Here is a 9311-nt window from a genome sequence, read left to right as displayed (position 1 = left end):
GACATGCTTCATGCAGTAGTTGCAGGAAGGAGACCCCCCCACCCCCAGTCTGGCAGCCCCCACGGAGGAAGTGCTCTGGGGAGGCCACGGGATACAGCTTCTGAGGGTCCTGGGTGCCACTGATCCTCTGCACAGCCTCGGCCCAGAGTTTGATTAGCTGGGCCTGGCTCTCCTGGTTACCCAACAGGCCGGCTGGCCAGGGGCCAGGCTGCAGTGGGGAGGCTCCCTGGCACCTCCTCTTGCTTTCACTCCCAGCTGGTAAACAGCAGAGCAGGAGCCAGACATGCCTCAGCCTCGTGACTGCAGCCCACTCCCCCCGACGTGGTGCACGTGGCACCTGGCGTGGAGAGGCGGGTAGCTGTCCCCTCCTGGGCCTGCCTTCCCATCTCGCCATCCTCCACTCATGCCCCACCCTGGAGCTTCACGCTCGGCTCCCAGCGGCACCTCCATTCCCAGGTGGCTCCCAGAGTCTCCGAGGGCTGCAGCTTACAGGACAGAGGTTAGAAGTAGAGAAGGACTTTCCAGCTCCCAGGATGGTTGACAAGGGGGTAGGGAGTGAGGAAGAGTGAAGCGGAAACTTTTGGGGACCTTCTCGTACCGAGAGTCTGAGGGCGTGTGTCTGTGTCTCTGAGACTCTGATTATCCCCGTGTCCTTTTGGTAAATGCATGGCCCACGCATCTGTGTACACTTCTCTGCACAGAACAGGATGTTGGTCTGTTTTGGGGTGCAGCCCCTTGGGCAGGCTTCAGTAAGCAAAGCTCTCTGAAGAACCCCCAGGCAGATCAATGGAGCCAGTGAGAGGCAGGGGCCAGGGGCACCGGGAGTGCTGCTCTGCCAGCCCCTCCCCACCCACAGTTGGCTTTGCGTCCACTCAGGACCCTCTCTCTGTGCTTCCCCCTGCCAACCCCCCATGCCTGAGGCTCTTTTTTTTTTGTGCTTCATCTCTCTCTTTTCTTCTCTTTAAGCCTCCTTTCCTTTCTGACTCTGGGTCTCTCAGGATCCTTCCTGATCTCCCAAGCATGGGCACAGAGCAGAGGCCATGCAGAGCGCCTGGCAATGGGCATTTGGCCCTGGCATGGTGCCAGGCAGCCCTGCCTGCCCCAGATACCACGGGTCTGGTTGCCTCTCTCAGCCCCGCCGCTTTGGGTCACTGTGTAAGGTGGGGGAGGAAGTGACTGGTGGTTGGGAAGACAGGGTCCTCCTAGACCTAAGCTAGTTACACACTTCCTGGACATTTCTACCCCTTCCTTGCCCTGAGCATGGATGGCTGGTGTTCTTTCTCCCTGGGGCAAGAAGGTAATTCACCCTTTTGGGAAGTCCCCTCGTGCCTACCCTTCCTTTCTTCTGCTCCAATCACAGCCCCCTTTCTGGAGGAATCCAGAATGCCCCTTCTTTCAGAGCAGGGCATTGGTTATTTCCTCCTCACATTTTTATGCAAGGAAGAGGCTGATAGGGATCAGAGAATCATTTCACCCTCCACGTGCCCAAGTTCCCTTATCAGGGGAATCTGAAAGTGAGGGGCAAGCAGCCTAGAGGGGGTGGAGGGTGGTGGTGGCGGCTTGGAACTGGGGAACAGTCACCAACTTCTCTTTCCCTTCTTCCCCACCCCTAAACCACAGAAACCACTTAAAGCTCAGGGCAGGCCTGCCCTCCTGGGGGGGCCTGGGGTGGAAAGGTGGAAAGTACGGGGACCTGGGCAGCCTGCATGCCACATACTACCTCAGCTCCATCCTTCGAGGCCCACCCCTCTGGCAAGCCTGACCCAGAGATTAGGAACACTTTCCTTTAGGTCCTCCCTAAGAGGTCCATGCCTGGGGAGAACTCAACGCACTGGAGTGACTTGGGAAGGGGGCCCAGGCCCCTCAACCATGAAAGAAAAGACATCCCACTTCTATAAACACCTCAGTCACCAGCTCTCCCCTTTCCTGTCACAAAGGCCACTGTAGGTGGAGGGACAGTAGAAATTTGGCCCTAGTTCCTGGCCCTGAACGTTCCATGTCCCCCTGCCTGTCAGTTAGCATTTGTGGTCATTTAGGCTTGGATGCAGCAAGGAGCGTTGAAAATCAGGAGCTCTGATTTTTGGAGCCAAAAGACAGATAAGAATGCAGCCTACTATTATCAGGCCTCAGTTACCACATCATTAAAAGGGGGACAATAGGTTCAGGATGGGGGACACCTGGACACCCATGGCTGATTCACATCAATGTATGGCAAAAACCACTACAATATTATAAAGTAATTAGCCTCCAATTAAAATAAATAAATTAATTAAAAAAAATAAAAGGAGGACAATAATATCGGTCCAGACTTGTGTCTGAACATACTTTGAGGCCAGAGCAGTCTGCACACTGGAGGGATTCTTCTGACCTTAGTGGCCCCAGGGCATGCTTTTGTGGCTTTAGCTCGCCAGGAAGTTCCTCCTGAGACACTGTGGTCCCCAGGGTGTGGGGAGGGGAAGGTTGCCGCTGTGGACGCTGAGTGAACTGCTCCTGACTGGAATGGACTTGAATTCTCACCTCTCAGCCACCTCTGAGCAGCAGTAGGAGGTGAGGAGGAAGCCACAGTCCTGAAATTTCCCTGCAGCCAGGGCTGCTCCTCAGGCAGGTTTACTTAACCTCTCTGATCTGTCTGCTCGGTCAAATAGGAACAGAACCCACCGTGCTGAGTGGTTGCAATGATTAACTGGCATAACGAGTAAAATACAGGACCTACGGGTACAAAGTACTGCGGTTAAAAAGAAATGTTTCAGTCTCTCTCTCTCTCTTTCCATTCCTCCCTTCTTCTCTCTGTCTGACTTCCTTCCTTTGCCCCTTTCCTGCTTCAATTTTCTCTAAAACAGATTACCAAGTAACATTTTTACATTTTGCTTATTCATTTTGTAACTTGTCTGATTCCCATTTCTGTTTTTTTTTTCAGTGTTTATTTATTAACTGGAGTATAACTGCTTTCAATATTGTGTTGGTTTCTGCCATATATCAACATGAATCAGCCATAGGTATACATATGTCCCCTCTCTCTTGAACCTCCCTCCCACCCCTCTAGGTTGTCACAGAGCGCCAGGTTGAGCCCTCTATGTCATATAGCAACTACCCATTAGCTAGCTATTTTACATGTGGTAATGTATATGTTTCAATGCTACCCTCTCAATTCATCCCACCCTCTCCTTTCCTTCCCTGTGTCCACAAGCTTGTCCTTTATGCTGTGTCTCTATTGTGCCTGCATGCTAAGTCACTTCAATTGCTTTAGACTCTTTGTCACACTATGGACTGTAGCCCCCAAGGCTCCTCTGTCCAAGGGATTCTCTAGGGTTCTTTACCACTAGCTCCACCTGGGAAGCCCTGAGTCTCTATTGCTGCCCTGCAAATAAGTCCATCACTACCATTTTTCCAGATTCCATATATATGTGTTGATATCAATATTTATCTTTCTGTTTTGGACTGACTCCATTCTGTGTAACAGCTCCTGTTTCTGTTCTGATCACTGCTGTATCCAAAGCCCAGCACCTGCCATGTGTGTATGTGCTAAGTTGCTCAGTTGTGTCTGACTCTGTGCGACCCCGTGGACTGCAGCACACCAGGCTTCCCTGTCCATCACCAACTCCCGGAGCCTACTCAAACTCATGTCCATTGTATTGGTGATGCCATCCAACCATCTCATTCTCTGTCGTCCCCTTCTCCTCCCATCACTTCATGGCAAATAGAAGGGGAAACAATGGTAACAGTGACAGACTTTATTTTCTTGGGCTCCAAAATCACTGCAGATGGTGACTGCAACCATGAAATTAAAAGACACTTGCTTCTTGGAAGAAAAGCTATGACCAACCTAGACAGCATATTAAAAAGCAGAGACATTACTTTGCCAACAAAGGTCTAGTCAAAACTAAACTCTGGACTTTCCAGTAGTGAGAGTTGGATGTGAGAGTTGGATCATAAAGAAGGCTGAGCACTGAAGAACTGATGTTTTTGAACTGTGGTGTTGGAGAAGACTCTTGAGAGTCCCTTGGACTGCAAGGAGATTAAATCAGTCAATCCTAAAGGAAATCCTGAATAGTCCTGAATATTCATTGGAAGGATTGATGCTGAGGCTGAAGCTCCAATACTTTGGCCACATGATGGGAAGAAATGACTCATTGGAAAAGACCCTGATGCTGGGAAAGATTGAAGGCAGGAGGAGAAGGGGACAACAGAGGATGCGATGGTCAGATGGCATCACCAGCTCGATGGACATGAATTTGAGCAGACTCTGGAGTTGGTGATGGACAGGGAAACCTGGCGTGCTGCAGTCCTTGGGGTCAAAAAGAGCTGGACACGACTGAGTGACTGAACTCAATGGACCAGATGCCATGATCTTCTTTTTTTGAATGTTGAGTTTTAAGCCAGCTTTATCACGCTCCTCTTTCACTTGCACCAAGAGGCTATTTTCTCTTATGGCTTTCTGCCATAAGATGGTGTCATCTGCAATGAATATTAAGGGTTGATTTCCTGTAGGATTGATTGGTTTGATCTTACTGTCCAAGGGACTCTCAAAATCCAGCACCACTATAGTGAGGTGACTGAGAGCTCAGACTCTAAGGCCAGACTGTGGTTTAAATCCTAGTTCTATCCCTCACTGGATTAGTAAAACTTGAGGTCACACTGGATAACAATATTAACAATAGTACTTAACTCTCATGGGAGTTGCTTACAAGTTGTTGGATAAGATTCCTTGCATGCTGCTCCTGCTGCTGCTAAGTCGCTTCAGTCGTGTCCGACTCTGTGCGATCCCATAGACAGCAGCCCAGCAGGCACCTCTGTTCACAGGATTCTCCAGGCAAGAATACTGGAGTGGGTTGCCATTTCATGGCGATCATATTTTTTGTAGCTGTTAGTGCTTAATATTAGTTGATCAATGCTACCACCTGGTGGACATCTGGAGCAGGATTTTCCCTGGCCTGGGGGATTGGGGAGAGACCTAATCATGGGAGGGAGAAAGAATGGAGGAGCATGGTGTGTGTGTGTGTGTGTGTAATGCTCGCATTATATATGCTGAGGTTTATCTAGGTAACGAAGGCTTGGCCCTGGTTATGGGCACTTGGCAAAATGAGAAATGGCCCAAGGGGGTGGGAAAAACAAGCTGGGTTGGCATGGTGTCTCCCTCCCTCCCTCCTTCTCCTCCTCCCTGTTTTCCTCTCCCAAGCCTGCCCTGAGCCAAGAGGAACCAGCTTCAGAGAAGGAGGGGTGAGAGAGAAGAAGGTCACTGCTGACGTCAGGGACATTCTGGTAGGAGGTAAATACACTGTGACCTACATGTATCCATCTTCCACATTCTGCCCCTACTCACTGGGTAGCCTTTTCTGAGCATCCATGAGAATAGCTCTCACAGTCCAGTGGGACCCCCTCTGCCCCCAGGACCTCAATCCCTGTGACCTTATATCTTGGTCTTTCAGCACTCAAGTGCTGCTTTACTCCCCAGGGAGGCCTAGGTATGGCAGGAGCAGGCAGGAGAGAGGATCCCTAAAGGCATAGTTTGCTAGTCTGACATCCTCTGACTCACTCCCAAGACCCAGAAATTTCATCTCTCTCTTCAGATCAGATGTGGGTGTGAGTGGGGTGCTAGATGGGTGGGGAGTGTTGATTTCCCCTGTGCACCCCCCAGGAACCCCCAGGGGAAGGAGAGTTATGCGGGCTTCAGTCACAGAGCTTTTCAGTGATTGGAGGGCCCCCTGAAGGGATAGGGGCCTTGCTGAGCAGGGACTTCGGACCCACTCAGCTCAGACCTAGTGAACTAGTGTCTGAGTCTCTCAGGAACAGAGCTCAGGATTCCTTCCCTGTGTTTAACAAGCTCATCCAGCATTTCTGATGTCTGGTAATTGTGATACTCAAATTCAAGTTTGAGAACCACTTCTTAAGGTCTGCTCCAAATCAGAAAACCTGAATGAGCTTCCTCCATCCCTTGTAGGGCCAGAGCAGAGGGAGGAGGGCAGGCTGCAGATCTGACAGCGCAATGTGCAAACAAGGGGAGACAGATATTTTATTTGCAAAAATAAATACATGCTGGGCAGATGGAAAGAATGGAGACTGTAGACCCGGTGGAGCCCTCCTGAGGAAGAGACCGTCTCTCAGGCTACAGGCTGAGATGGGCAGGCAACCAGGGAAGCCCCGGGACCTAGCCCAGCACCCAGGGGCGGCAGCAGGGCAATCAGGGGCGTCTCACACTCCCCCAGCAGCACGTCCCTGCGGAATCCTGCGCCCCTGTCCAGCACCTTGGCCCTCAGACTGTGGGCGGCCAGGTCCGGCGGGCCGAGCCCATCGAAGAAAAAGTCCTCATTGAAGATGGGGTTGGTGCTGCATTTGACCACTCGGCTTCGCTGGCCCCGCGGCCGGGCGCGCGGCCGCAGCCTCAGCACCACGCAGCAGCCGCCGCCGCCGCTCCCGGGGCCGGCCCGCGACCGCGGCAGGCCCTCAGCGCTCACCAGGCGCAGCCGCAGCCGCCCTGGCCCGGCCGGGTACTCGGCGGAGAGCCGCAGCTGCCCTCCCCGGGGCTCGAGGTGCAGCACGCTCTCCTGGGTCGGCCGCAGTTGGCAGCACAAGAAGTCGAGGTGAAAGAGGGGCGGCGTGGGCGGTCCCGCGCGGCGCGAGGCGTGCGGGCTACTGACCGCTGAGCTCGCCTGCACCCGGGACAGCGAGCGCGGCCGGGGCCGGTCGGGGCCTGGCCGCGGCGAGCCGAAGGGCGACGAATCCGGCGACGAGGCCGTGTCGCTGTCGGGGGCCTGGCAGAGGCGCAGGTCCGGGGCGGAGACGTGCAGCCGGGACGGCGCGGGGGGCAGCCCGCCGGCGGGGGTGGGCGGTGGCCAGTGGAATAGGGACTCGCGCCGGCGCGTGTGCGGGCTCTCGGGCAGGAAGGCCCAGCCTTCGCGGCCCGCCAGGTGTGGCAGCGAACAGGTCGCGGGGAGGCCGCGCCCGCCGCTGTGGGGCAGCGCGCCACCTGGGTCCCGGAGCCGCGGCGGGATAAAGAACTGTGGGATGCGATCCGGGGTGAGGACGTTGGGGCAGGGGCGAGCCAGCGGGCACGGGGTGCGGCGCTTAGGAAACAAACTGGAGGGCGCCCATCGGGCCCTGGGCTCCGCGGCCCCTGCCCTGTAGCCAGCTTTCTCCAAGAGCCACATGAGGCGGCGGCAGTGGTGGTGGAGTGCTGAAAGTCCGAATTCCACGAGGCCGAGAGGATCCGAGTCCAGCGTGGAGGCCTGGGCAAGGAAAGAAGGGGAGCCCAAGGTGAATGATGCTGCAAATGTACACCGGGTGATCTGCTGCCGCTCCCTTCTTTGGGGGCCCAACCGGCGCACTAGGCCCTTTTTGAGCGGCAAAAACAAAGGGCGACAAAGTCTGGGGGTCCGGAGAGAAATGGAATCCAGGGCTAGACAGTCAGGCCTCGGACATACGAGTACACAGAGTCCCCCACTGCTTTCACTGGTACTAAAGATGTACACCCACTTCAGAGTGAGAAGGCCTAACGCACCCACTGGAACCCTAGACTCCTATTAGAAGAATCGAGTAACACCACGTTATCAAAAGGTCTGTAGTCACAAACACTGACCCAGAGCTGAAACTCCCTCATATTCACTCTCCTCCTCAAGAGACACCGCGGCCCTAGGGGAGGGGGGGTTACCCCCTTCTCCCATGCCCATTCCGGAACACTGGGGCTCTCCTCCAGGGTCTGATCTGGCTCCGCTTGGGACTCCCCCCACTCCCCTCCCCACCCCCACCCCTTGGCTCCCGTTCCTTGCGGCTGCGCAAGTTTCTGCAGGTTGAGCCATCTTTCGTCCCTCTCCCCACTTGTATCCTATTGCTCCTCCCTCGCCTTCCGGGGTCGTTCCAGGCCAGAAACAACCTGCCTTCACATCTGACTGCTGCCCCGAGAGCACCCACGGCCTGCTCAAGAAGAGCACCTCTTGGGGGCACAGGATGCCACCCCCGACTTAAGCCCTGGCTATCCGGCTCCCTACCTCCCAGTCCTACCGCATCCCGAGTCTGCAGCGGACCGAGTAGTTGGGCCGCCCCTCCCACTCTTCACTCCTTTTCTCCCTAGGAAACCGCTGAGCACAAAGACAGCATTGATTCTCCGTCACCTTCTGACCTGATTCCGGGAGGCTCTCCGCAGCGCGCTTACCGCCCGGCTCACCGCACTCCCAGGGAGCGCGATGTTCTGACTTTCTGTCTGGGAGTCTGAGCTCCAAAGCAGTGGGCTCGGCCTGGCGCCCAGAGTTCAGGCCTCACCTGTGGGCCGCCTCTGGGTCCTGGCGTCGGGCCAGGGGCCGATCGAAGCCGGGAGGGGAACAACTTCCTCTCCAGCTTGCTCCCCCAGCCCAGTCCTGGGAGGAGCTGGCAGGGGCCTCCGTTGTCTACGTACGACCTCTTTTCCTGGATAAACACAGCTCTGTCTTTGAGTCCATCAGCCCGGCCTTCTTAACTCTTTCCTTCAGGTTTCTAGCAGCAAGCCAGCCCTGTGCCCTGGGGCCTTCTCTGCTGGGAGTTGGGGAGGGCTGCTGTGAAAAGGGAGACAGCCATTCGTTTGCAGTGGCCTCCATCCCTTAATGCTACCCGGGTACCACCCAACCTTCCTAGGTGAAACCTACAACCCTGACCGCACAAACAGTAACTTCTGCAAAGCCCTCCCTGCTGGAATCCTGCCTTGGCCCCCATTGTTTAGTTCTGGAGACATCCCAGTTGCTCCCAAACACAGTGACTGCAGTGACTGGTTCTTTGAATTACACTGGACCAGGGAAAAGTGACCAAGCTGGAAATATCTGGACATAGAGACACTGAGGACAGAGCTGTTTCCATCAGTGAGCAGAGGTCAGGCTTGTCAGATGTGTGTTAAACTGTAAACATAGTGTCTCCCCCTTCCTTCCTGTCCTTGAAGGCAGATTCTAGGAAACACAGGCCACCACTGGCAAGATGAGACCATCAGCTGTACTTCAGGAACACTCACCATCCTTCATTCCCGCCTTAGGACATTCATCTTCGAGGACCACTTCCCCTTCACCCTTCAGATCTGGAGGTCCTCACTGACATTCTCCCATTGAAAATAGGACGTTCTGTTGTCTGCTTTCATAGTGCCCCATACTTCTCCCTTATGGCCCTGTTCACAGTTTCTTTTTTTGTGTGTGTGATTTATTTCTGTGACTGTTTAATATCCTCTTCCCTTAGTAGACTGTAAGCATCACAAAGACAGTGCTTAGAACAAGTCAGATGCTCAATCAGAATTGTGAATGAATGAATGATATTAAGCAGGTGGCTCAGCCAGTAAAGAATCTGCCTGCGATGCAGGAGAC

At 54.3% G+C, this 9311-nt stretch overlaps 1 protein-coding gene across 4 annotated transcripts; it reads right to left on the bottom strand.

Moving 5' to 3' along the window:
- Window positions 1-5986: 5986 nt before the first annotated feature.
- C2CD4D (C2 calcium dependent domain containing 4D) lies at window positions 5987-9055 on the bottom strand. Of its 4 annotated transcripts, none has more exons than XM_044944364.2 (2): window positions 8254-9055; window positions 5987-7223 (listed from the first exon to the last, which is right to left on the bottom strand). In XM_044944364.2, exon 2 carries the CDS (start codon window positions 7143-7145, stop codon window positions 6099-6101), a length of 1047 nt encoding a protein of 348 aa, XP_044800299.1. In that variant the 5' UTR covers window positions 7146-7223; window positions 8254-9055; the 3' UTR covers window positions 5987-6098. The 4 variants fall into 4 exon arrangements, with proteins under 4 accessions (XP_044800299.1, XP_025143609.1, XP_044800300.1 ...); XM_025287824.3 differs by lacking the exon at window positions 8254-9055 and adding an exon at window positions 8114-8247; XM_044944365.2 differs by lacking the exon at window positions 8254-9055 and adding an exon at window positions 8106-8244.
- Window positions 9056-9311: the final 256 nt, after the last annotated feature.

This window comes from Bubalus bubalis, chromosome 6, assembly GCF_019923935.1.
Source record: "Bubalus bubalis isolate 160015118507 breed Murrah chromosome 6, NDDB_SH_1, whole genome shotgun sequence".
Taxonomy (NCBI): domain Eukaryota; kingdom Metazoa; phylum Chordata; class Mammalia; order Artiodactyla; family Bovidae; genus Bubalus; species Bubalus bubalis.
Note: the sequence above shows the minus strand (reverse complement) of the source record. Positions and strands in the feature narration are given on the sequence as shown.

What these genes read in the sequence shown, in the direction of transcription:
- C2CD4D (XM_044944364.2), bottom strand. Translation starts at nt 7,145, where the DNA reads ATGTGGCTCTTGGAGAAAGCTGGCTACAGGGCAGGGGCCGCGGAGCCC.